This window comes from Eptesicus fuscus, chromosome 11 (genome assembly GCF_027574615.1).
Source record: "Eptesicus fuscus isolate TK198812 chromosome 11, DD_ASM_mEF_20220401, whole genome shotgun sequence".
NCBI lineage: Eukaryota > Metazoa > Chordata > Mammalia > Chiroptera > Vespertilionidae > Eptesicus > Eptesicus fuscus.
Genome location: NC_072483.1, coordinates 93,210,774 through 93,237,500, shown reverse-complemented (window position 1 = coordinate 93,237,500; position 26,727 = coordinate 93,210,774). Strand labels below are relative to the sequence as shown.

The window sequence follows — 26,727 nt, the reverse complement described above, 5'->3', positions numbered from 1 at the left end:
CTTCGGTCCGCAGGCCGATGCTCTGTCCACTGAGCCACACCGGCCAGGCCACCGGCTGCCTTTCGATGTTTAAACCTTGTTTTCCGAGGGGAAGCTGTTCTTGGTCTTTCCAGGTCTTGGAAATGGAAACTGTGTTTTTGTATTTTTCTTTATTGCCTGAAGTTTTACAAACCGAATGTCTTCTTTCATCCCAATCCACCCCTCTCGCCCGCCCCCCAGCCGTTCCTACCCCGTCCCAGTGTCCGTGTCCATGGGTTATGCTAATGTGCATGCACACACGCCCTTGGGTTGACCCCCTCCCCCATTTTTGTATTTGAAAGTGCCGTGTTTTGGGGGGCGGGACGGTCATTTGATGCCAGCGACGCCCCATGTGGAGGTGACCTCACCGCTTTCCTTTCCCGCCCTCGGCTCCCAGTCTGTCTGATGCGGGTCCCTCGCTCTGGTGACAGCGGTGCAGCAGGAAACCAGGCGGAAGCAGGGGGCGCGCTGGGCCTGGTTGACGCGGGAACTCGGTTCTGTGTGGTGTTTTCCGCTCCGGAGCTGTGAGCCCAGCACGGATTTCCCAACGTGATGAACGGAGGCTCTGGCTCCCGGCGACATCCCTCCCTTCTCCGACTGAATCATCCGTCAGCGCCTGGTACTTAACATTCTTGTCCTCAGGTGCCTTCCAGCGTACGCCTTAAGGAACGGGATTTTAGTTGCTCCCAAGCCTGCTCTTTTGGGTTTAATTTGTACAGAAATGGTGATAGCTTTGAAAACGCGGGGTCTTTTGTCGAGCGTTAGCATTTAACTTGGCGCGAGTCAGCACTCCGTGCCTCAGCGTGGCTGGAGCTCTGGGGGCCCGGCCGAGGTCTGAGGCTTTGTTTTTCCCCGGGACGTGCGGCCGTGTTGAACGGCTGCCAGGAGACATCCGCTGTTCCTGGTGAGGCCGCGGGGTGAGTCATGGTGGGTGAGTCAGTGAAGTTGCTGACTCTGCTATGACCTCACGGGATCCGGGACCTCCCACGGGGCCCTCCAGGGTGAGGTAGAGTCCAGCCTGGTTTGCTTTCGTACCGTGCTTTGAAATCTGCATCAGCGACGTTGTTACCGATAGGCTAGTGAGCTCAGGGCAGAGCTTCACTTAAAAAATGGAAATCAGCCCGGCCGGCGCGGCTCAGTGGTTGAGCGTCGACCTATGAAGGCCACGGTTCGATTCCCGGTCAGGGCTCATGCCCCAGGTTGCAGCTGGGTCCCTAGTGTGGGGCGTGCGGGAGGCGGCCGATCCATGATCTCTCTCATCGTTGATGTTTCTTTCTCTCCCTCTCCCTTCCTCTCTGAAACCCTATATCCTAAAAGCCTAATATGCGAAGTGACCGACGGTCCATTGACTGTTCGACTAGTCGTGTGATGCACACTGACCACCAGGGGGCAGATGCTCTGACCCGCAGGTTAGCTTGCTGCTGGGTCCGCCGATGGGGACTGGGCGAGATGGGCCGGACTCACCCTGGAGCCCTCCCGCGGTCCCTTCCCGGCCCCTGAAATATTTCTTCGCATTCATTTCCTCTCCCTGTGCACTGCCCTCATATCGGCCAGTGGTTAGTCACCGGCGGAAGGTGCCGGGCCCTTCCTGGTGCCGGTCCCCTGCCCCTCGCCCGGGCGTGGGCCTGAGCGTGTCCGTGGCGCCCGGTCCCTGCCCCTGTGCCCGCCGCCGGGCTCCTGAGCCTGCAGCCATCGCCCGTGCTTCCGGGAGGCGTGTCTCGAGCACCCTTTCTGCGGGTGTTCGGCCGCTGAAGTCTCCTCCACGGGGTCCCCCCAGGGCCCGAGGGAGGCCCGGCTGCGTCTTGTGGGGAGGGGGAGGCCCTCTCAGGCCCACTCCGCCTGCACTGTCAGACGCGCACGCCCGCCCTGGCCGGCGTGCTCGGTGGGTAGGGCGTTGGACGAGCCCCAAAGGGTCCCAGGTTTGGTTCCGTCCGGTCAAGGGCACGTACCTGGTCGATCCTGCCCTGGTCGGGGCACGTGCAGGAGGCAACCGATGGATGTGTCTCTCTCACATCAATGCTTCTCTCCCTCTCTCTCCCTCTCTCCCTCTCTCTCTCTCTCTCTCTCTCTCTCCCCACTCCCTCCCTCCCTCCCTCCCTCCCTCCCTCCCCCTCTCTCTAAAAATCAATGGAAAACATATCCGGAGGGCGGTACTCATGTCCTGTTCCTCCCCTCACCACTGTAACCGTTTTCAGAACTCGGTGCCAACGACACTGGACACAAAGCTCGCTTCCCTGGGCCTCAGCTCTCTTCTCGCCGTGAACAGCGTTCGCACGGAGACCGGAGCCGTGTGACCGAGACCTCACGCCTGCGTGGGCCACTCCTGACTCAGGCCCGAGGCCCACGGGACAGGGTCACGGAGAAGGGACCGCGTGCAGGACTCAGGTCCTGCCCCTGTGCTGCCTCCTGAGCGGGCGGCCTCTGGAGCATTTCTTAGATGAAACGCAGATGGCTCTGAAATAGCATTCGGTTCTGAAGTCTTTTTAAAAAATATATATTTTATTGACTTTTTACAGAGAGGAAGGGAGAGGGACAGAGAGTTAGAAACATCCATCAGCTGCCTCCTGCATCCCCCCTACTGGGGATGTGCCCGCAACCAAGGCACATGCCCTTGACCGGAATCGAACCCGGGACCCTTGAGCCCACAGGCCGACGCTCTAACCACTGAGCCACACCGGTCAGGGCCTCACCTTAATTTTAAGTCATTGAATGGAAATGCCTCAGGTCATTTAGTGGCCGGCGTGGCTCCGCGGTTGAGCATTAACCCATGAGCCAGGAGGTCACGGTTGGATTCCCGGTGAGGGCACAATGCCCGGGTGGCATGCAGGAGGCAGCCGATCAGGGATCCTCTCTCATCATTGATGTTTCCATCTCTCTCTGCCTTCCTCTCTGAAATCAATAAAAATACACTTTAAAGAATAAAATGAACAGAGCGGTGAGGATGGGAACCTGATGCCGTTCTTGGCCAAACTTCTTGGAGGGAAAGTTGCATAAGAAACGAGATTGCTGAGCCTCGGAGGCTTTGCTGCCGGCCGGGGACGCCTGTGAGCCTCAGCGAACCCTGCGTGCCCTCCCCACGCCTCCACCGTCGGCCGGAAGTGGGCACGCCAGCGACTTCCTACCCTTCTTTCCTCTTCGCGATTTTGCATTTGAGTTCATCCGTGGTCCTCGGAGGAAACCAAGGAAAGAAAAAACCCTTTGAAAAATAGTAGATTTGGCCCTGGCTGGTGTGGCTTAGGGGATAGAGCGTCGGCCTTCAGACTGAAGGGTCCTGGGTTTGATTCCAGTCAAGGGCACAGGCCCTGGTTGTGGGCTCGATCCCCGCTGTGGGGCCTGCGGGAGGCAGCCAATCAGTGATTCTCTCTCATCATTGATGTTTCTCTCTCTCTCTCTCTCTCTCCCCCTTCCTCTCTGAAATCGATAAAAATATATATTAAAAAATAGTGGATTTGAACGTTTATATTTCCTGTGTGACTAGGGAGGGTGGTTCCGATGCCTGGTCCTGTGCTTTGGGGATGCTGTCGGGTTCTGAGCGAGCTGCGTCCGCTGCCCGCGTCCTGAAACCGCACTCGGTGGGGATGGCGGTGACGCTGTGCCCCATTCACCACAGAGGAAGCTGAGGCTTGGAGAAGGAAACCACTCTGGGTTCGGTTGTTTCAGGGGGGCCTCAGTCCCACACTGAGCCCGGGACTGCGCTGCTTGTCTGCAAACACCGTTCCCGGCGGCCGCTCCGGCCGGGTCCAGCCGCTGCCGGCGGACCCTGGTTTTCCTGGATCGGCTCCAAGGACAGTTACTTAATCTCCAGCAAGTGTCTCCTCCACAGGCCCTCGGTGTTCTGTGTCAAAACCACACGACAAACCGCACCTCCCAGCACGGTAACGGCTCCTGTTTTCCGTGATTTGTGTTGTTTTTTTCTGTCCCTTCCTTTTCTCAGCACCTTGGCCGTCCTGCATCCTTTGTTCCACACGAACGGGTTATTCTCCTGCGCCCTCTTCAGACTTCCACGTCCTCCAAGGCCGGTTCGCCTCCTCCATCTCTCCGGTCTTCACTTTTCAAAACTTCCCTGACACTCTCCAAAGTAACGTCAATCCCATGTTGACATTTTATTTACTTAATTATTTATCCTTGTATGTTTCTGTCGATGTCAGAGAGGAAGGGAGAAGGAGGAGAGAGAAACATCCGTGATGGGAGAGAATCATGGATCGGCTGCCTCCTGCACGTCCCCCCACTGGGGATCGAGCCCGCAACCCGGGCCTGTGCCCTGACCGGACTTGAATCCTGACCTCCTGGTTCACAGGTCAGCGCTCACCACTGAGCCTCGCCGGCCGGGCACATGCTGACATTTTAGAGCAAGAACTTGATTCCTGGGCTCCCTCCCCGCCGGGAGCCTCGCGTCAGGACTGCCCGTGCTCGCACTTCCCTCCGTGTGGTCCCACCTTTCTGTCGCGCTTCGGCCGTGGGCAGGGCTGCTCGCGAGGCGGCTTAGGGAGACGCGGCGAACACCCACGTCCGTCCGTCCGTCCGAAGGCCGCCCCTCAGCCTGGATGAAAGGCGGCCTTGTTCCTGCCTCGCCCACGGGGCTCGGCTGCGTGTTCGCTCCGAGCTCGGGGCGAAGCGTCCAGAATCGAAATGCGACAAGTTGACGGCAGTTTCCACAGCGCGTGTTTGTGAGGAGGTGGCCTCGCACGTCCCGGGGGCGGTGACAGGTGGCTGTGGTACGTTTAACCCTGTAGACACCACAGTTCCTTCTGCTCCGCGGTCAACGTGAAAGTCTCTTCCGGGTGCTGCTGTGCCCTCTCCACTCAGGGAGGTACCTTACGTAAAGGGGGAAAGAGCTTTGATAAAATCTAAAAGATCGGCCTAGCTGGTGCGGCTCAGTGGTTTGGGTGTGGCCTGCGCACAGTGGGGTTGTGGGTTTGAATCCCGGTCAGGGACACGGACCAGGCTGTGGGCTCTCCCACTTGCGGGTCGGGGCGTGTGTAGGAGGCCAGCAGTCGACTCTCCCACATTCTCTCTCTCTCTCTCTCTCTCACACACACACACATCAATGTCTCTCTCACATCAATGTCTCTCTCACATCAATGTCTCTCACATCAATGTCTCTCTCTCTCTCTCACATCAATGTCTCTCTCTCACATCAATGTCTCTCACATCAATGTCTCTCTCTCTCACACATCAATGTCTCTCACACATCAATGTCTCTCACATCAATGTCTCTCTCTCTCTCTCACATCAATGTCTCTCTCTCTCACATCAATGTCTCTCTCTCTCTCTCTCACACACACACACACACACACACACACATAAATGTCTCTCTCACATCAATGTCTCTCACTCTCTCTCACATCAATGTCTCTCTCTCTCTCACATCAATGTCTCTCTCACACACATCAATGTCTCTCTCTCACATCAATGTCTCTCACATCAATGTCTCTCACATCAATGTCTCTCTCTCTCACATCAATGTCTCTCTCTCTCACATCAATGTCTCTCTCTCACATCAATGTCTCTCACATCAATGTCTCTCACATCAATGTCTCTCTCTCTCTCACATCAATGTCTCTCTCTCTCTCACATCAATGTCTCTCACATCAATGTCTCTCTCTCTCACACATCAATGTCTCTCACACATCAATGTCTCTCTCTCACATCAATGTCTCTCTCACACACATCAATGTCTCTCTCTCTCTTCACCCACTCTCTGGAAAGCCGTGGGAAAGCATCCTGTGGTGAGGATTAACAGCCACCGCAGACGTGAGAGGCTGTGTGACGCGGTGTGAGCTGAGCGTCCAGAAGTGAATTTGCGTGTGGCTTCAGGCGTGTCCCGAGAGCCAGCTGTCCCGCCCGACGGCCTAGCCCCGCCGCACCCCACACCCCACACCCAGCTCCTGGGTGCTCTGCCTGCGCCGTGGGTCAGGGGACGGCGAGCGCCCCCCTCTCCGCGCCCCCTGACAGGCCCCCGTGTCTGAGCTGCGCCTTCTGCCCACCGTCACTCAGAATGCCCCCCGGGCGCGGGGAGCTGTGGCACCCGCCTGCTGCGGTGACACGTTCCTGTGGCCGACTCCGGGCCGGCTCCGCTCCAGAAGCAGGGCGGCGAGGGCTCGCGGACGCCCGTTGGGCCATCTGATTTCTCTCGGGCACGGCTCTTGCTGAAGGAAGCGAGGCCGACTTCTCGCGGAATCGGGGTGCCGGATGGGGGGCCGGCATGGGGCTCGCCAGGCCGGGCGTGCCTGCGCTGGGCCATGCGGGGCGCTTCGCGGCGCGGTCCGCTCCGAGTCTGGAGGTGCGGGCGGTGTCGGGGCAGGTTCGCCCGCGGCGTCCACGCGGCCAGCGCTGACCCTCGGCGTGGCCTGGCAGGGACCCCCCGAGACATGGAGCTGGAATCGACAAGGAAACGTGGAGATGGACGCACCCCCACGCAGACGGCCCACAGAGCTCCGGCCTGGAGAGGGTGCTCTGACTGTGTCACAGCCCACAGGCCCCTGGAGGCAAGACCCCAGGCCGAGCCGCGCCAGAGGGGCCCCGGGGCCTCTCCCGCATCTCGAGTTCAGGGGGGCCAGGTCTCCTGGCGGGGAGCGCGCCCTGCAGGACGTGGGTCGTGGGGAGGTGATGGAGCGCGGGCGAGCGCGCCCTGAGGGTGGCTCCCTCCTGAGGGCTGGGGGCATCCGCAGGGTCATCCCGGAGGCGCGTGGGCAGCGGGGGGCTTGGGGGGGATGTGGGGGGGATGTGGGGGTGCAGGTACCCTGGCACAGGCTCCTGCTTCCTGCCCGCTAACGCCTCTCCCCGGTTTCAGCGTGTTCCTCCTGGTGGGCGCGCCCAAGGCCAACACCACGCAGCCCGGCATCGTGGAGGGAGGCCAGGTCCTCAAGTGCGACTGGTCGTCTCAGCGCAGGTGCCAGCCCATCGAGTTCGACGCCACAGGTAAGGCCGCGGCCGGGCCCTTGCTGAAAGCTGTTGGTTTTTTAAGAATATTAATTTTTGAAAGTGCTTGCTTCCACTTAACGGTAATATTTTAATAAAATAAGATATGTAGCCCTGGCTGGTGTGGCTCAGTGGATAGAGCACCGGCCTGCAGACTGAAGGGTCCCGGGTTCGATTCTGGTCAAAGGCACATGCCCGGGTTGCGGGCTCGATCCTCAACAGGGGGCGCGCAGGAGGCAGCCGATCCATGATTCTCACGTCATTGATGTTTCTCTCTCTCCCTCTCCCTTCCTCTCTGAAGTCAATAAAGAAGGTAAGGTTTGCATTTAGATCGGTGAAATGAAGTCCAGGGCGTGCCCCCAATGTGACAGCTTTATCAGCTGACAGCGCGAAGGATGTTTCCTTCTTTTCAGATTTAACCCGTTGGAATTAGTAATTACTCATTTCCGTTTATATTTTACACATTTTGGGGGGACACCGTGTATGTGTAACCCTGCACGCACGTGTGTCGGTGTGTGTGTGTATCTGTGAAAGCGTAGAGAGGCCCGGAGAGCGGAGTGGCCTTCTTCAGGTGCAGTAGCGGGACGCGTTTTCCCGTGACCCTGGCTTGCTGGCTTTGGGAGGTTTAGGATAAGCCTGGGGAGATGAACGCTCTTTTCCGTATTGTTACTTCCTGCTGGTCCTGTACCCCCTTCGCTCCGGGAATGCCAGTCGGTGACACGGGAACCGTGACGTGGGCTGTTCGTTCCGTTCGCCGTCGTGAGCGGTGCCAGAGTGGGTGTCAGTCATCAGACCGACCCGGAGGCCGCGGGTCACATGCCTGGTTTTTCCCTGTGAGGCCGTCGGCGTGAGACGCTGCTGTTCCACACGCGGCTGACATGGGAAAACCCAGAAGGGCCTGGACAGGCTCAGGTTTCCTCACACGGAGGAAGACCTGTGGTGCCGCGTGTCACGGGTCGGGGCTTTTGTGTCTTCTGGCTCAACATCTGTGACTAGCAGGAGGAGCTGTAGGTCATTTGTGCCTGTCTTTGCCCACACGGGGATGTTACGTTGTATGTGATCAAGTCGCCTCTCCTGTCTGCCCATGTGACCTCCCTCGAAGTTCTCCCAGTAGAACGGTCACCACACGCCTGTCCTGTCCTACCTGCCCATGGGACCTCCATCGAAGTTCTCCCAGTAGAACGGCCACCACACGCCTCTCCTGTCCTACCTGCCCATGTGACCTCCATCGAAGTTCTCCCAGTAGAACGGCCACCACACGCCTCTCCTGTCCTACCTGCCCATGTGACCTCCATCGAAGTTCTCCCAGTAGAACGGCCACCACACGCCTGTCCTGTCCTACCTGCCCATGTGACCTCCATCGAAGTTCTCCCAGTAGAACGGCCACCACACGCCTGTCCTGTCCTACCTGCCCATGGGACTCGTGATCACGAGGGGCTGAGCTGCTGGAGAGCATGGGTTCTGCCCACACGGTCCTGGTGGGTAAATCGCCTTTAGCCGGAGAAGCTGCGATGGACGGTCAGCACCGCCGGGCGTGCTGTGGCTCAGGGCGTTGGCGAGTCAGAGGGCTGGGCCTGGAGAGCCGGCCTGATGGCTGTGGGTCAGCATTTGAAGTGTGTAACTGTGTGAAGGCCTTTCTTTCCTCCTTTTCCTTTGTTCAATCCTCAGCCAGGATGTGTTCCCTCGATTTGTAGGGAGAGCGGGAGGGAGAGGGAGAGACAGAGAGAAACATCCATGTGAGAGAGACACATCGAGTGGCGGCCTCCTGCACGCGCCTCAGGCAGGGCCCAGGCCGGGGAGAAGCCTGCAACCGAGGTACGTGCTCTTGACCGGAATCGAACCCGGGACTCTCCGGTCCGCAGGCCGACGCTCTGCCCACTGAGCCACACCGGCCAGGGCTTTTCTTTCTAGCGACACTCTTTCTCCAGAGGTGGCCTGCCTTCCCCGCTGCAGAGCGAGGCCGTTGGAGAGTCAGCGAGTCCCGTCCCTGTGTCACCAGGTGGCTCGCACGCGTGCCGTTAGCTGCTGTTTTAACACTTGGAATGTTTTGCCAAAACGGAATTTTCTTAGGATCCTTTAAAGCCTCTTCCTGGACCACTCTGACCTGACACGCCCCCTTCTTTTTAAGGCTTAACACGGACTTGGCTTTGAAACAAAAGCCGCCAGCAAAGCGTTTTTGTCTTAAACTGCCAGCTGCTTTCAGGAGCGTTTCCGGCTCGTCGCTGGGGGACAAGGCGGCATTGACGGCGGCGGGCGCTCTCAAAAGGCCTGTGTTCGCTCGTGGAGGGAGGGGAGGCCTGGGTCCCTGTCCCCGTGGGAGAGACGACCCCGTGAATGCACAGCCGCACACCCGTCCCGGGGACGTGGCCTTCCTGGTGCCTCCTTCCGGCTCTGCGGTTCTGACTCCTCTTTTTAAAAAAATATATTGTATTGATTGCTTACAGAGAGGAAGGGAGAGGGATAGAGAGTTAGGAACATCGACCAGCTGCCTCCTGCACACTCCCCACTGGGTATGTGCCCGCAACCAAGGCACATGCCCTTGGCCAGAATCGAACCTGGGACCCTTCAGTCCGCAGGCCGACGCTCCATCCACTGAGCCAAGCCAGTTAGGGCCTGACTCCTCCTCTTTTCTTTTGGAAGAAATTGTATCTAATTTTACTTTATTTTTTAATTAATTAGTTTTTGAAAATATCTTTATTGTTGTCAGAGAGGAAGGGAGAGGGGGAGAGAGACAGAAACATCAATGAGGAGAGAGAACCATTGGTCAGCTGCCTCCTGCAAGTCCCATACTGGGGTAGAGCCCGCAACCTGGGCACATGCCCTGACCGGGAATCGAACCCTGACCTCCTGGTTCATAGGTCGATGCTCAACCTGAGCCACGCCGGCCAGGCCCTGGACAGCGGTGGGGCACCTTCATGTGTGTGACACGTGTGTGCGTGCACCTGTGCCTGTTACTCATGTTATGTAAATGAGTAGCACTTTCTCCTGCTCCTAGATCACGATTTTAGGGTCCATTTTTATATGCAGACGTGACTAGCGCTTCAGTGAGCCGTGGCTCCTCACGCTGCAGCTCCAGGGCCCTAAAATCGTGGAGAGAGGGAGGGGCACTTCGGAGTTGAGAAAGCAAACCTCCTTCACGAATACAAACGTCTAAGCGCGGGCCGTCCGAGTCTCGTAATCAAGGGGCTGTTTTCTCATTAAGTCAGAGAGCTTACTCACCTCCATTTTCCCAGGAATACCTAGAGTTGCTGTTTTTTTTTTTTGTTTGTTTTGTTTTTATTTCAGAGAGGAAGGGAGAGGGGAGAGAGAGAGAGAGAGAGAGAGAGAGAGAGAGAGAGAGAGAGAGAAACATCAATGATGAGAGAGAATCATTGATCGGCTGCCTCCAGTACATCCCCCACTGGGGATTGAGCCCGCAACCCAGGCATGTGCCCTTGGCCGGAATCGAACCCGGGACCCTTCAGTCCGCAGGCCAATGCTCTATCCACTGAGCCAAACCAGCCAGGGCTAGAGTTGCTGTTTTTAACGGATTGTCTTAGACTGCCCCGAAGGTTGGGCCCTGGGACGTGGAAGAGAGAAACGAGGGACGATGCTTGCGAAGAGGGCTGGCGGGAGCTGGTTCCGTTTCCGTGTCCCTGAATTTTAGGAGCTGGAACCCCTTTCCGTGTGGGAGATGAAACATAAGCATCGAGTTAATTAGGACAGGACGGGGCCGTTCCTGACTGACTGTGTGTGAAGGTGAACGGACGGTCCACACTGCTTTCCCTCAGCGCCTCAGATGTTAGACAGACACTGCACACTCACTCACTGAGCTAAAAGCACATAAAACTCTCCCTGTCCCACCACCCAGGAAACCGGTGGCTGTGGGTGTCTTTGTATGTGTGACATGTTTGTGTGTGATCCTGAGGCCTGTGTGTGTGCCTGTGTGTATGCGTGTGTGTGTAGAAATACATAAAATCATGTATTCCATCTGTCTCTTTGTTCGAATTTTAATTAATTAGAATCAGTTTCTGAAAATGAAATTTAGAAGTCAAAGGGATATGGTTTTTAAAAAAATATATTTTACTGATTTTTTACAGAGAGGAAGGGAGAGGGATAGAGAGCTAGAAACATCGGTGAGAGAGAAACATCGACCAGCTGCCTCTTGCACACCCCCCACTGGGGATGTGCCCACAACCAAGGTACATGTCCTTGACCGGAATCGAACCCGGGACCCTTCCGTCTGCAGGCTGACGCTCTATCCACTGAGCCACACCGGTTAGGGCGGGATGTGGTTTTTTAAAAACATACTTTTATTTTGATTTCAGAGAGGAAGGGAGAGAAAGAGAAACATCAGTGATGAGAGGGAATCATGGATCGGCTGCCTCCTGCACGCCCCCTTCTGGAGAGCCAACCCTCACCCCAACCCGGGCCTGTGCCCCGACCCGGAATCGAACTCTGACCTCCTGGTTCATAGGTCGATGCCCAACCACTGAGCCGCGCCGGCCGGGCAGAGGGATGTGCTTAACAAACTTGTGGTGTGTGTTTGCCACGTCGGAGACGGTACAACCCGTCCCCAGTCCACCCAGACCCTATCCTGCTCAGTCCGTCCGGTGAAACGTTGACTTGTCTCATTGGCGTTCCTGGTTCCTCGTGAGTCCGGCCTTTCCTTGTTAGCTCTTCCTGGTTTACTTTGTTCTGTGCTGCCTGTTCTTGTCCTTGGTCTGTGACCCTACTCCCCTACTGGCGCGTATTTTATTTCCTGTTACCTTGGAACGAGTCTTTACGCTACATGCACATTCCTGCTCGTGGGGGCAGCTGCCTTCCCACCTGCGACCCAGGCACGTGCCCTTGACTGGAATCGAACCCTCAGCCCTTCAGTCCGCGAGCCACGCTCTAACCACCGAGCCGCACCGGCCAGGGCTCTCCTCGGCTTTTGAAAGTGACGAAACACGTTAGTTTGTAGGATGGGGACACATCTCTCCTCTCGCTCTGTGTGACAGACTCGTGAATTTCCCCGGGAGCTCGGAGGAGGCCGTTGAGGGGTTTCACAGAAGGATGCACGGACGTCGGGGTCTTTCTTGGCGGGGCCCGGGGACCGTGCCCTCCCACGGGGACTCCGCGTCGACCGAGTCCCATTTCCCCGGGAGCTCGGGGCCGGGCCCCCGCAGCCCGCGGAGTCGGGCAGCCCTGGACGGGGGCCCGGGGCTGTGACGCGGTGGGTCCGCTTCCCTCCGTGCCCGCGGGGCGGCCGGGCCGGGCTGTGTCCCGGCTGCTTGTCCGTTTGTGCAGACGGAGGCCCGGCCCCATCCTCACTGCCTCCGCGGAGCGTCTGCCCGAGGGCGGGTCACGCGGTTCCAGCGGGAGCGGGAGGAGGAGGGTCGGGGCGGTCACGGGGACGTCCTCTGAGCCAGCTTCCCGAGGGACGCGGCGGCGGCTGTGACCGGTGGCGGCGGGCGTGTGAGGACCCCGCGGCCGCGTGGTGACCGGCGGGCTGGCGTGGTGGCTCCCAGTGGACCGCGTGGCGAGGGCGGCGTCAGGGCGGCAGCCGTTGCCGGGAGCCTGGTTCGCACGGGGAAGGGCACATACCGACCAGTCCGCTCCTCGTCTCCTCCCGCTGCTCACACAACGGAGCCCCGTGGCCACTGCGAGAAGTGGTGTTGGGACCCCGATAGAGCGAGGCCTTTGGAGACGGACACATTAGACATTTTTTCAGCCCGGCCGGCGGGGCTCAGTGGTTGAACGTCGACCTATGAACCAGGAGGTCAGGGTTCGGTTCCCGGTCAGGACACAGGCCGGGTTGTGGGCTCCATCCCCAGTGCGGGGCCTGCAGGAGGCAGCCAATCCATGATTCTCTCTCATCACTGATGTTTCTCTCTCCCTCTCCCTTCCTCTCTGAGATCAACACAAATATGTTAAATGGGTTAATGACGCCCTAAGGCATCTCTACGTCATCCTTCCCGATTAGGTGGAAAGACAGGAGCTGAATACGTGATGCCGGGTTGGAGAGCGCAGAGCCACGCCGTCAAACCCGCTGCGTGGAGACCAGCTGTTCTGCTGAGAACGTGCCGCTCGATGCTCACCCCTCACAATGTCTGTTTTCCAGGCAACAGAGACTTTGCCAAGGACGACCCGCTGGAATTCAAGTCCCATCAGTGGTTCGGCGCGTCCGTGAGGTCCAAGCAGGACAAAATTCTGGTGAGTGTTTTGGATGTTCGCTCGCAGTCCGTTTATGTGGAAATGAAGGAGTTTCGTGTTTAAGATCTGAGCGTAACTGCGTGCGGGCGCAGGGAACAAGGAGCTAAGACAGCGCGGGCCCCAGGCCGCCCCCTCCGCAGGCCTGGTTCCTGCCCTGTCCGCCTCCGCCCTCCGTTTCCATCTCTCCCCTCCCTCGACGGTTCCCCCCAGCCAGGGTTAGGAGTGGTGTACGCTGGGTAATCACCCCCTGAGTACCCCCTCTCTTTAAAAATGCAGCAACTGCCTGGCTGGCGTGGCTCATGGGTGAGCATTGACCTATGAACCAAGAGGTCAGGGTTCGATCCCCAGTCAGGACACACGCCTGGGTTGCAGGCTCGGTCCCCAGTGTGGGGCGTGCAGGAGGCAGCTGACCCATGATTCTCTCTCATCATGGATGTTTCTTCTCTCTCTCCCTCTCCCTTCCTCTCTGAAATCAATAAAAAAAATATTTTAAAAAATGAAAGTAAGACGAATAAATAAAAACGCAGCAACCTCCTCCTGGCCTCATCCTTTCCCTTTCCCTCTTTCAGAAAGTCGTTTCTATGGTAACCATGTCCACTCCTCCAGTTCATTCTCTTCCCAGCCACTCAGCAGGCTCAGGTGGGCACAGCCAGACCCCCCTCCCCCGCCTTCCAGTCCTGGAGATCCATTGGCACGTGTTTTAATGCCCCCCTCAGCCCCAGTCAGCCGACCCCCCCTTTTTAAAAAAAATATGTTTTTATTGATTTTTAGAGAGAGAGGAAGGGAGAGGGGGAGGAAGAGAGAAACATCATTGATTGGCTGCCTCCTGCACGCCCCACACTGGGGACTGAGCCTGCATTCTGGGCACCTGACCAGAATTGAACCGTGACCCCCTAGTTCATGGGTCGACACCCACCACTGAGCCACACTGGCCTGGCAACCCCCCCTTTTTGAAGTCATGCCCTTCCCTTGGCTGCGGACCCCATCCTGGCCTGGCTGCCCCCCCTCTCGCTGGCCTCTCCTGTGTGGTCTCCTTCAGCGGCTCCTCTTGTGCTCACGTTCTCAGTGTGGGGTGTCCCCGGGGCCGGCTCTGGGCCCCCGATTCTCTGTCGAGGCCTTCTCCCCAGCCCTTCCCGTCCTGCCCGTGGCTGGAAATACGCACCCTCCGTACGTCGGAGCCCACGTCAGAGGACTGCGGCTCTGAGGCAGGCGAGATGGTCTGAGACGCTGGTTTTTGGGGAATTCGCGCTCACTCTGATGGCCCCTCTGCTGGCAGGCCTGCGCCCCGCTGTACCACTGGAGGACGGAGACGAAGCAGGAGCGAGAGCCCGTGGGCACCTGCTTCCTTCAGGACGGCGCGCGGACCGTGGAGTACGCCCCGTGCCGGTCAAGTACGTGTGGGATGTGCACCCGCCTCTGCGAACAGGGCTGGGGCCTAGATGGCTAAGGGTGTGAGTGCGTGTGAGTGCGTGTGTGAGTGTGTGTGTGTGTGCGCGTGTGTGTGTGTGTGTGTGAGTGCATGTGAGTGCGTGTGTGAGTGCGTGTGTGTGCGTGTGTGTGTGAGTGCGTGTGAGTGCGTGTGTGAGTGCGTATGAGTGTGTGTGCGTGTGAGTGCGTGTGAGTGCACGTGTGTGTGAGTGTGTGTGTGTGTGTGTGCATGTGAGTGTGTGTGAGTGCGCGCGCGTGTGTGTGTGAGTGCGTGTGTGGGGGTAACATTTACAGACAGGCTGTCGTGGTTGGTGACAGCAAAGTGAAGCGAGTCCCGTTAACGTGGAGTCGGGACAGGCGTGCGGGCGGCGGCTTGTCTCCGGGAGGAGTCTCCATCCTCCATGGTCAGTGACCACTGATACGCGATGTTGGCAGCTTGTATTTTTAGTCACTTTTCGTCAAAAGAAGCTCCACTGAGCTTTTCTTTTTTCTTTTTTCTTTTTTTAAAAAATATATTTTATTGATTTTTTACAGAGAGGAAGAGAGAGGGATAGAGAGTTGGAAACATCGATGAGAGAGAAACATCGACCAGCTGCCTCCTGCACACCCCCTACTGGGGATGTGCCCACAACCAAGGTACATGCCCTTGACCGGAATCGAACCCGGGACCCTTCAGTCCGCAGGCCGACGCTCTATCCACTGAGCCACACCGGTCAGGGCTCCACTGAGCTTTTCTAACAGACGCCAGAGATTCTGACGCAGTAGGACCAGGGCAGGCCTGGGTGCCTGCATTTTAAACCAGTTCCACGGGTGACTTGGATGGGTACTCCGGTCTGAGAACCTTAGACCAATACAGTCTCCTTTTTAATCGATAGAGAGGACGGGAGAGGGAGAGGGAGATAGAAACATCCATGAGGAGAGAGCATCATGGACCGGCTGCCTCCTGCACGCCCCACACTGGGGATGGAGCCCGCAACCCGGGCCTGTGCCCTGACCGGGAATCGAACCGTGACCGCCTGGTTCACGGGTCGACGCTCCGCCCCTGAGCCACGCGGACAGGACCCACGTGGACACCCTGGGCTGGAAGCTGACCGTGAGCCACTTCCCTGGTTCCGATGACACGAGCTCTGAGCTTCCTGTCGCGTCTGTGGGCGCCGCACGTGCCGTCTCACTCCCAGGCCCCGACGGGGCGCGTGTCCCCCCTCCTGACGAGGACGTTCCTCGGACATAGTTCCTTCTCAGTGTTCACGTCCAGCGGGCTTCCCGTCCCGGTGGCTCCTGAGGGTCCGCGTCCAGGAGAGGAGGGGCCGCGCCTCCTGGGAGACACGCCCGCGCGCACCCTCTCCTGCTCCCGCCCCCCGAGCCGCTCTGACCTCGGTCGGCGTGCCTTCGCTTCCCCACCTGTGACCTGCGGACAGGGGATGCTGCCAGGGAGGGCTCAGCACGGGCCCGGCCTCGTGAGGCTGCGCACACGGGAGCTGCCCTCCTGCTGCCGTGGGCGCCGCTGTGGGCGACACCGTCCGCTCCAGTGCGGGAGGTGGTCACGGCCCACAGGGTGCCAACCAGAGCTTCCTCTGCGGGAGGTGGTCACGGCCCGCAGGGTGCCAACCAGAGCTTCCTCTGCGGGAGGTGGTCACGGCCCACAGGGTGCCAACCAGAGCTTCCTCTGCGGGAGGTGGTCACGGCCCGCAGGGTGCCAACCAGAGCTTCCTCTGCGGGAGGTGGTGGTCAGCATAAACCTTAACGGCCGCACCAACACTCCGTTTAACAGTGTTCCGGCCCGGCCGGCGTGGCTCGGGCTGAGCGTCGACCCGTGAACCAAGAGGTCAGGGTTGGATTCCCGGTCAGGGCACAGGCCCGGGGTGCAGGCTCCATCCCATGGGGGGCGTGCGGGAGGCAGCCGATCCGTGATTCTCTCTCATCATGGATGTTTCTGTCTCTCTCTCCCTCTCCCTTATTCTCTCTCTAAAAATCAATTTTAAAAAACCCCACACCCATTACAGAAAAATAGTGTTCCTGTTGGGAAAGTTTTAAAGGGCAGTGGTGGTTTCTACGGGGTGTTCTGGGAAGCCGAGGAAGTCTGATGACGAGGGGACGTCCGTATCACTGGCCCAAAACCGCCCCAGATGGGACTCGAGTAGCGGGAACGCACGTCTGGCTTGAGGTCGGAGAGACTCCCTCCGTGTGACTGCACAGCCGCCGGGAACCCCGGCCGGCACTTCCCGGGCCTCCGGGGCAGGAAGTTTTACACGGGGTAACCACACTCTTGAGGTTTACTTCTTTGTGGAATATTAAGTGTGTAATCTCGGGGCAGTTCCCAGGTTTTTAAAAAAGGGTTCAGAATTTTTGGTGGGAGTATTTGACAAAAGTCCTTGCCCGTGGCGACATCGGCTGTAAGACCCGAATGACTTAAAATAGATTGGTTTCGGTTCCTCTATTCGGGAGGCAGCCACAGCCACGCGGTGGCGTGACTATCTCTCTGTGGCGACACCGGCTGTAAGAATTCCTCGAGAGGATCAGGGTGATCGCTCCACAAGGCATGTACATGTGTAATCACTGTTTGTGCACCTGAAAGTAACGGAATCCCGAATGTCCGCTGTGATTGAAAAGTAGGTTAAGGAGAGAAAATTCCTTGCCAAGTGAAGAATAGCCTTTTTTTTTTCACTGTTTCCTGTTTATCCTCAAAGTAAGAATCTGTAGGTTCACTCCTACGTCTATTCTAGGTACAATATTACTCACGATTAAATCTCACTTAAATGAATAGACCAGTTGCCCAGAAATCGCCCCCCGAAAAGGGTCGCCCCCGAGGAGTAGAAGGATGGCGTCTGTTATCGGGCAACAGTGCCTGACGGTGTCATGCTGAACGCCGTCCGCGCTCACCGGCCCCAGAACCGAACGAGTTGTGAGGAGCGGTCCGTGTTTTGCTTCTCCCAGAACATCAGTCAGGTGCTGGCTGCCCCCGAAGTCCTGGACTGTTTTAAAGTAGGTTTTGTTGTTGTCATTGGCTATAAAGTGTACGTAAGAAATGTATGTGCTAGGAATGTGTGTATTTCTTCACTAGTGCCAGGACCTCCCAACTGTAGGGATTTCGAAGGGGAGTTTTTAACTCCGATCACAGCTCCTCCTTGTTTTACGAAGTCAGAATAGCGGGTCATAGCCAGGCATCAAAAAAAAAGGAACGGAATGGGATAAACTACAGGATGGTAGCGTGTGCGGTACGTAAGAACGGTGACAATGTTTTGTGAAACGTTTTAGTTCTGTATGTGCGTGTTGTGTGTGTGTGTGTGTGTGTGTGTGTGTGTGTGTGAGAGATAAAAGCTAATCTTGCTGTGGTTTGTGGTTAAAAGTAAGAAGTTTGAAAGCCAGCATCTTCGTTGCCTGGTGACTGGCCGGGGCCTTTCATCTCTGTGATCCTCGCTGAGAGAACACGCGTGTACTTTTCATAACGTGATGGCGGCTCCGTGAGAGCCCGCGTGGTGAGACGCGTGCCCTGTCGCGTCGTCACGGTGACGTCAGGGCTGTTCTCGGTGGTGTTCGCTTGTTAGGGGGCGTGTGTGTATTTCCAATCTTTTTTTCTTTTTTTAGAAAATATTGATGCTGACGGACAGGGCTTCTGTCAAGGAGGATTCAGCATTGATTTCACGAAAGTAAGTTCCCGTTTAAGACTGAACGAGAGTCCAGCCGCCTTCCTCTCCGTCGTGGTTAAAACTAACGCGTCGGTGCTTCAGCTTCTCTGTCACGGCGGCTTGTTTCGTGCAGACGGCCGGTGCACGTGACCCCGGCCGGTGAACGTGACCCCGGCGGGTGAACCTGACCCCGGCCGGTGAACCTGACCCCGGCCGGTGAACGTGACCCCGGCCGGTGAACGTGACCCCGGCTGGTGAACATGACCCCGGCCGGTGAACGTGACCCCGGCGGGTGAATGTGACCCCGGCCGGTGAACCTGACCCCGGCGGGTGAACCTGACCCCGGCTGGTGAACATGACCCCGGCCGGTGAACGTGACCCCGGCTGGTGAACATGACCCCGGCCGGTGAACGTGACCCCGGTGGGTGAACGTGACCCCGGCGGGTGAACCTGACCCCGGCGGGTGAACGTGACCCCGGCCGGTGAACGTGACCCCGGCCGGTGAACGTGACCCCGGCGGGTGAACCTGACCCCGGCCGGTGAACGTGACCCCGGCCGGTGAACCTGACCCCGGCGGGTGAACCTGACCCCGGCGGGTGAACGTGACCCCGGCCGGTGAACCTGACCCCGGCCGGTGAACGTGACCCCGGCCGGTGAACGTGACCCCGGCGGGTGAACCTGACCCCGGTGGGTGAATGTGACCCCGGCGGGTGAACCTGACCCCGGCTGGTGAACATGACCCCGGCCGGTGAACGTGACCCCGGCTGGTGAACATGACCCCGGCCGGTGAACGTGACCCCGGCCGGTGAACGTGACCCCGGCCGGTGAACCTGACCCCGGCCGGTGAACGTGACCCCGGCCGGTGAACGTGACCCCGGCGGGTGAACGTGACCCCGGCGGGTGAACCTGACCCCGGCCGGTGAACATGACCCCGGCCGGTGCACGTGACCCCGGTGGGTGAATGTGACCCTGGCGGGTGAACGTGTCCCCGGCTGGTGAACATGACCCCGGCCGGTGAACGTGACCCCGGCGGGTGAATGTGACCCCGGCCGGTGAACCTGACCCCGGCGGGTGAATGTGACCCCGGCCGGTGAACCTGACCCCGGTGGGTGAATGTGACCCGGCAGGTGAACGTGATCCCGGCCGGTGAACGTGACCCGGCCGGTGAACCTGACCCCGGCGGGTGAACCTGACCCCGGCGGGTGAACGTGACCCCGGCCGGTGAACCTGACCCCGGCCGGTGAACGTGACCCCGGCCGGTGAACGTGACCCCGGCGGGTGAATGTGACCCCGGCGGGTGAATGTGACCCTGGCTGGTGAACGTGACCCCGGCGGGTGAACCTGACCCCAGCGGGTGAACGTGACCCCGGCGGGTGAATGTGACCCCGGCCGGTGAACCTGACCCCAGCGGGTGAACGTGACCCCGGCGGGTGAACGTGACCCCGGCCGGTGAACCTGACCCCAGCGGGTGGTGGTCTCTGCGTTCTCGCCCTCGATGCTGCTTTTTCTGGAATTGGCATCAGCGTGGGGACGGAGAGCAGGGGGAGCCTCGGTGGGCGGCAGGTAACTATTGTGACTCACCGTTAAAATCTCCAGTTTCTGGAACGTTCCGTGTTCTGGCTTTGATGGAAGTTGACTTTTCAGAGAAGCGTCATCGGGAGCTTTGTGACGAAGTTCGAGTTCCGTCACGGACGCGCGGAGAGACGTGGGCATTTCCCACCGGTGACGTGCACCGAGCAGACCCGCAGCCACGGTGGTGGGACCGGGCCGGGTGGCAGGGTCCGCGGTTTCTGACGGGCTGACATGCTTTCCAGAGTTGATGGTCTTTATCTTTTTCCTAAAATAGGAACTGGGTTTACATTTCAAAGGCAGTTTCTTGAGCACGTTCCTGCCTGGGGTTTGGTGTGTGTGGTTATTTTGGGCGGGGGTCTGGGCATTTTGAATATGGGATTGAGAGTTTGAATTACTTCTTAGAGAAGCCTCACCGATATGTTGATTGATTAAAAGTAGAGCTTCCTTGGAGAGCGAACTACGGCTTTCTTAGGAGATGTGAGGCAGCGTGCCGTAAATGTATTAAAGCATCAACTATAATCGTAAAGCACTTTCTTTTTTTAAAAAATGTTTTATGTTTTATTAAATCTTTTTTCTAGGCTAGGTACTGATAATTATAGTTAGCTCTCTCCTTACTAAGTAATCGATTTTAACTTACTCAATTTGAAATTCACAATTCAAAGTTTACTCAGTTCAGAATTTAAGGAAGCAAAACAAAGAGATAAAGTGTGGTCATAAACATTAATTAGGTTTGAACTTGCGTGATGTCTTTTCAAATGGCTCCTGTGTTTTTTAAAACGTGTCTGTGTTTCCTGTGCCGGCACGTGTGGGAGTACTCTCACTGCGCAGTCACGGCTGCACTAGCGGTTCGCGCTCTTCACTCACGTCCGGGGAACCGGTGTCGCTTCAGAGCAGGCGGCAGAAGCAGCTATTGCGCAGCCCCGAGCCGGCTGCTGAGAGCTGGGGGTCCGCGAACACGTGGCGGGGGACGTGGTGTCCTTCTCCTCCAGCACGAAGCGCCTCCCGAGAGGGGAAGCGTGGACACGGAACACCCGAGCGCGGCACCTGCCGTTGGCTGGAGGCCCGAGGAGGGCCGGTCAGGAGCCACGTGTCTGCGCACGACGCCCCGGCGGCCTGCCCTCTCACCTCCCCCGCTTAGGTCTGCGGGACACGAACACGTCCCTCGGCGGGAGCGTTTGTGAGGCTCTGAGGAAGGACATGGCCCGTGTGGTCACAGCTGCAGTAGGAGTAGTAGGGAGCGGCGTTTTTCCGAGTTGTAACCCTGTGATGACGTTCGTGCCACGTCGGTGAAGCAGCCACGAGCCACAGAGCCCGTGGGTGGTGTGTTACGCGCGTTAATTTTCGTATATTCAATGGATATGTTATAGCTTCTCATTTCTGTTGTGTTTTAGAAAAGGTACCTTGGGAAGGCCTGAGACGGAGTTGGATGCGCCTGAGATTTATGATTCTGTCGCTTTAATGTCTGTGTCTCTATGTTCCACTCATACATGTGCATAGACGGCGCTCTCGTGTGTATGTCACGGCTCCCGGGTTTAAAGCTTCCTCTTCTAAATACAGCGTTTCGTTTGATTTCATCTAGGCCGACAGAGTGCTTCTTGGCGGTCCTGGTAGCTTTTATTGGCAAGGTAGGTGAGCGTGGCTCAGATCACCCCTAACGACCGTGCTGACCGACACCCCCTGTCTTCTCGTGCTCCTGTGAGATTTCAAATCATTGTTATTTTTATATATATATATTATATATATATCTTATTGTTGATAGCATTACAGATGTCTCCCATTCCCCCCCTTGACCGCTCTCGGCCCAGCCTCTAACCGCCCCCCCCCCCTATTGCCCGTGCCCATATACGTTCTTTGGTTTATCTCTGCTCACCCCCCACCCCCACATCGAGGCGTGTCCGTCTGTTCCACGCCTCCCTGCTTCGGGTCTTACTCTGTTGGTCAGTTCATTTTGTTCATTAGATTCCACACGTAAGTGAGATCACGTGATACTTGTCTTTCTCAGATTGGCTTATTTCACTTAGAAAGAAATAGAAAAAAATACAGTCTATAGGGTGTCCCCCCAAAATGTATCTACACTTTAGCAGCTAATAACTCGGTTTTGAAAATGAACTGTATGTTAATAAACATCTCTTCATAATCATTCAAAGTACATACACATTTTTGGGGACACCCTGTATAATCACTTACCAGTTACACAGTGTTTTTTAAAGGATTATAAGGCAATATTTATAGTGTTTTATATATATATATATATATATATATAGTATATAACATAACATATAGTACTAGAGGCCCAGTGCACGAAATTTGTGCACGGGTAGGGTCCCTAGACCTGGCTGGCAATCAGGGCCAATTTTGTTGGAAAATAGCCCTTGATTTTATTCCATTTATTTAACATTGATTTTTTTTTTTTTTAGGGAATTAAGACGAAGTCTCTATTCAGAAAATTTTGTTTATTAGCAGAGACCAATTTTAAGTGTGTACTAGATGGAATAGAAATAATTGTGTCTTAAAAATAAAGTCCACTTTCAGATTTAATGTTGTGAAGGAGAGGTACTGACGGCTCATCGTTAGAAATAGTAACATCGATGCTGTTTTTTCCATGCATCTTAACGCTCCCGTTGGAAAGTTACTATTTTTCTCTCTGTGTTCCAGGCCAGCTCATATCGGATCAGGTGGCAGAAATTGTTTCTAAATACGACCCCAAAGTTTACAGCATCAAGTACAGCAACCAGCTGGCGACGCGGACCGCGCAGGCTGTTTTTGACGACAGCTACTTGGGTAGGTAAAGCCAACACCTGGGTTCGTGTCCTGGACTCGAGTGGACTTGCAGTTGCTGCTTTCCGTAGGGAACTCTTCCGTGAAATAGATTCCGGTTTTTGTGTCCTTTTTATAACGTAAGGGACGTGTAATTTCAAATTGTTATTTTGAATACCTAGGTTATGTTACATTTCAGTAACTGAAATTTAAGAGCATGATCATTTATACCTGTGGTCGGCAAACTGCGGCTCCTGAGCCACACGCGGCTCTTTGGCCCCTTGAGTGTGGCTCTTCCACAAAATGCCACGTGCGGGCGCGCACGTACAGGGCGATGGAAACTTCGTGGCCCATGCGCAGAAGTCGGTTTTCGGCTCTCAAAAGAAATTTCAGTCGTTGTCCTGTTGGTATTTGGCTCTGCGGACTAATGAGTTTGCCGACCGCTGGTTTGTACTGTGATAGTAACAGCAGGTAGCTTTTAAGGTAGGCTGCTGGGTATTGTGCCAGGTGCTTCCGTATTAACGCATTGAATCCGCACAAGAAGTCCGTCACGTGCACAGTCATTGTTCCCATTTTACATAAAAGAAACTCGGGCACGGAGAGGCCCCCCAGCTTGCCCAAAGCCCCTCACTTACGGCGCGCTGTCCTGACCTCACGCCCAGGCGGCCCGGCTCCGAGCTCCTGTTATTTGCTGCGTTAAACAACGGTTGTGGCGTTAGCATTTATGGGCGCTCGCTCTCTTCTCCAATGTCTCTGGTTCATTAACCCAAGTGCACGCGGCAGGCTCGGCGCTGGGCTGGTGAGGAAATCGGTTACGCGTCGCTGCTTCACGATGAATTGCACACTTACCGTTTCCCAGGAACTCCGTGACGCTGGTAAAACAGGCGTGCGTTTCGAATAGAGTTCTGCTCTTCGAATATTTAGCTCAGGTGCCTTCTTTAAGGCGCGTTCCTCATGCACGCGTGACTCTGTGACCCCAGAGGGGGAAATACTGCCGTTGGAGGACTTGCCTGAGGATCCTGCGGCGAGCACGCGGATGCCCGCCTGATGCTGTTCCACCTTCTGTTCCCGGTGCAGGTTACTCGGTGGCGGTCGGCGATTTCAACGGCGATGGCATAGACGGTAGGATCGGCTCGAACCGCGTTTCACCCTTTTTTAAACACGGGGGCTTAGCGTAGAGCAGGTCCAGCCGGTGACGAGCTGTGACGCCGTTTCATGGAATGTCCCGGAAGCGAGGGCGGCGCTCGTGCGTGGACAGGAGCTGGCCGCGTCCCATGTCCTCAGGTCACGACTGAGGCGGTGGGGCCTGTGCTGGGGGTGGGGTGCTCAGTCTCCTCCCAGCCCCCCACCCGTTACAGTCAGACCTCGCTTCTCGAACGCCTCCCGTCTCCAACAGTTCACTTCTCCACCAAGTTGGTCACAGGAAAAAATGTCTCGGTTGTCGACCAAATCCTCAGTTTTCGACCTGACAGCCCTTTCCTGCTGGCACCTCAGCGGGACAGCCAGCACCCGCAGGCACCGGGCCGAGGAGAGGGGGCTTTCCAGGCCGGCGATTGGCACCCCTTTGAAACAAGGAGGCCTCCCCAGGGCAGGGTGTGACCTGTGCTCGCACAGCAGCAGCCACGGGCCGTGGAAGAGCTAGCAAACCTTGTTGATTTGGACAGAAGAAAAGCCGTTGGCCTGGGACAGCTTGGGAGGCAGTGGCAGGAATATTCCTCTAAGGCTGGCCGGCGGTGGTTCGGCGAATTTAAGAAAAGCGGTGTTTGTTTATAGGTTAGACAGCGCGTTAGACATGGACTGTATGTAGGAAAGGTTGACATGGGGATCATTGGGGGTCTGGAACGGTTAATCCACATCATTTAATGGGAAAATGATCCGTTTTCGATCAGATCGCTGCTCTGACGGCCTTCTGGAGCGAATTAAGTTCCAGGGACCAGGTTCCTCTGTGTTTCCTTGGCTCCGTCCTCCTTGCTCTGCAGGCAGTCCCCTGGGAGGGCGGGGCTACGCCTTCCTTCAGGCCAATCGGCACCCTCCCCTCACTCCACCCTCCCCTCACTCCACCCTCCCCTCACTCCACCCTCCCCTCACTCCACTCCCCCTCACTCCACCCTCCCCTCACTCCACCCTCCCCTCGCTCCACTCCCCCTCACTCCACCCTCCCCTCACTCCACCCTCCCCTCACTCCACCCTCCCCTCACTCCACCCTCCCCTCGCTCCACCCTCCCCTCGCTCCACCCTCCCCTCGCTCCACTCCCCCTCACTCCACCCTCCCCTCGCTCCACCCTCCCCTCGCTCCACCCTCCCCTCGCTCCACTCCCCCTCACTCCACCCTCCCCTCGCTCCACCCTCCCCTCGCTCCACCCCCCCTCACTCCACCCTCCCCTCGCTCCACCCCCCCCTCACTCCACCCTCCCCTCGCTCCACTCCCCCTCACTCCACCCTCCCCTCACTCCACCCTCCCCTCACTCCACTCCCCCTCACTCCACCCTCCCCTCGCTCCACCCTCCCCTCACTCCACCCTCTGTCCGCCCGTCATCCCTCAGCTCATCTGGGGCCGCAGACCTGCCCCAATGCGGATCCCGTCTCTGAGTCACTGCCACCTCTGCCCTATTTCACTTGCTCTGTTGGTTTTCATTCCTGTAAATACAGCTTGTCTTCATTCTTATCCTTTTCTTAAATATATTATTGACTTCAGAGAGGAAAGGAGGGGGAGAGAGAGATCGAAACGTTAATGAGGAGAGAGAATCATGGATCAGCTGCCTCCTGCACGCCCCACACTGGGGATCGAGTCCGAAACCCGGGCCTGTGCCCTGACCGGGAATCGAACCGTGACCTCCTGGTTCATAGGTCGGCGCTCGACCCCTGAGCCACGCCGGCCAGTGCTTTTCTTCATTCTTCGGCCACTTTGTCTCACTGCCTTTTCCACCAGCTCACAGGCGTGTATCGGAGGATCCTCATGAGTCTCTCTGTTTTGTTCATGTTTGAGTCTGTGGTTGAAACACGCTGTGGTCCCTGGTTACGGATTCCGATTCTTTAGAAAATCTCTTCCTTGTCGTCTGTTGAAATAACGAAACCTGCAGCTTTCTGACATGTCCCTTCCTCTCTAGTGTCCAGTTTTGGTCTTAAAAGGAGTAATTGGGTTTTTCTTTTCAGACTTTGTTTCCGGAGTTCCGAGAGCAGCGAGGACTTTGGGAATGGTAGGAAAGCTAAAAACGTTTTTAAAATCTGGACTATCTTAACGTTCCCTGCATCTCATCTGCTGCTCTTTTCCTGCTCAGGTTTACATCTATGATGGGAAGAACATGTCCTCCTTGTACAATTTCACTGGTGAGCAGGTACGCCTTTAAAATGTTTTTTTTTTCCATTTAACATCTTATGTCAGCATTTCCTAATGTCTTACAGTTTTTCTTGGCAAATCCTAATGGTTTAATGTTCAATATATAATAAATATTGGTTCAGTAATCAATACTACAGATGTAAAATGGGCTTTAAGTATTTCTTATTGTTTTAATCAAAGTAATTTTTAAGCAGACACTTTTGTAATTGCATGTTATGCTAGTTGTTTTTAAAAAAGGAAATGCAGAATCAAGTCACTCACACACAAAACCAGAAAGATCCTTTTTCATGCTGACGACTTAACCTCCCCTCTAAGGCAGATCTGTGCCCTTTCAATGACCCGACACGGTTTCACTCAGAAGGTGGTCACGGCACGGGAAGAGCTCGCTAGCACTCGGAGGGAAGCTGTCCGGTTTCGGGTCCCGGCTCAGGCCCACGTCCTGCTCAGCTGGGATGGTTGGGTCTCGAGAGAGGGTTGATAGCGAGAGGGACTGGACCCCCGTCCCCGCAGCCTCTTCCCACGGGGAACAGTCAGGACGGCCTGCCCTCGGGGTGCAGGGGGGTCCCTCTGTGCTGGGGCGGCTTCCTCCCCTCAGGCAGCTTCTCCTGTGTGCAGGCATGATCCTGCTGTGTGCAGGCCTGATCCTCCTGTGTGCAGGCATGATCCTCCTGTGTGCAGGCATGATCCTGCTGTGTGCAGGCCTGATCCTCCTCCTGTGTGCAGTCATGATCATCCTGTGCAGACATGATCCTCCTGCGTGCGGTCATGATCCTCCTCCCGTCATCCCTCAGCTCATCTGGGGCCGCAGACCTGCCCTGTGTGCAGGCATGGCCCTCCTGTGTGCAGGCATGGCCCTCCTGTGTGCGGTCATGATCCTTCTGTGTGCAGGCA

At 56.7% G+C, this 26,727-nt stretch overlaps 1 protein-coding gene across 1 annotated transcript in view; it reads left to right on the top strand.

Moving 5' to 3' along the window:
* Positions 1–26,727, top strand: part of ITGAV (integrin subunit alpha V) — a 53,653-nt gene that overhangs the window by 2,079 nt on the left and 24,847 nt on the right. Inside the window, exons 2-10 of the mRNA XM_054722883.1 lie at positions 6,812–6,939; positions 13,025–13,116; positions 14,393–14,507; positions 18,130–18,191; positions 21,322–21,367; positions 22,398–22,523; positions 23,577–23,621; positions 25,653–25,696; positions 25,778–25,834. Of these exons, the coding sequence (XP_054578858.1) occupies positions 6,812–6,939; positions 13,025–13,116; positions 14,393–14,507; positions 18,130–18,191; positions 21,322–21,367; positions 22,398–22,523; positions 23,577–23,621; positions 25,653–25,696; positions 25,778–25,834 (715 nt within the window). The remainder of the gene's footprint in view (positions 1–6,811; positions 6,940–13,024; positions 13,117–14,392; positions 14,508–18,129; positions 18,192–21,321; positions 21,368–22,397; positions 22,524–23,576; positions 23,622–25,652; positions 25,697–25,777; positions 25,835–26,727) is intronic.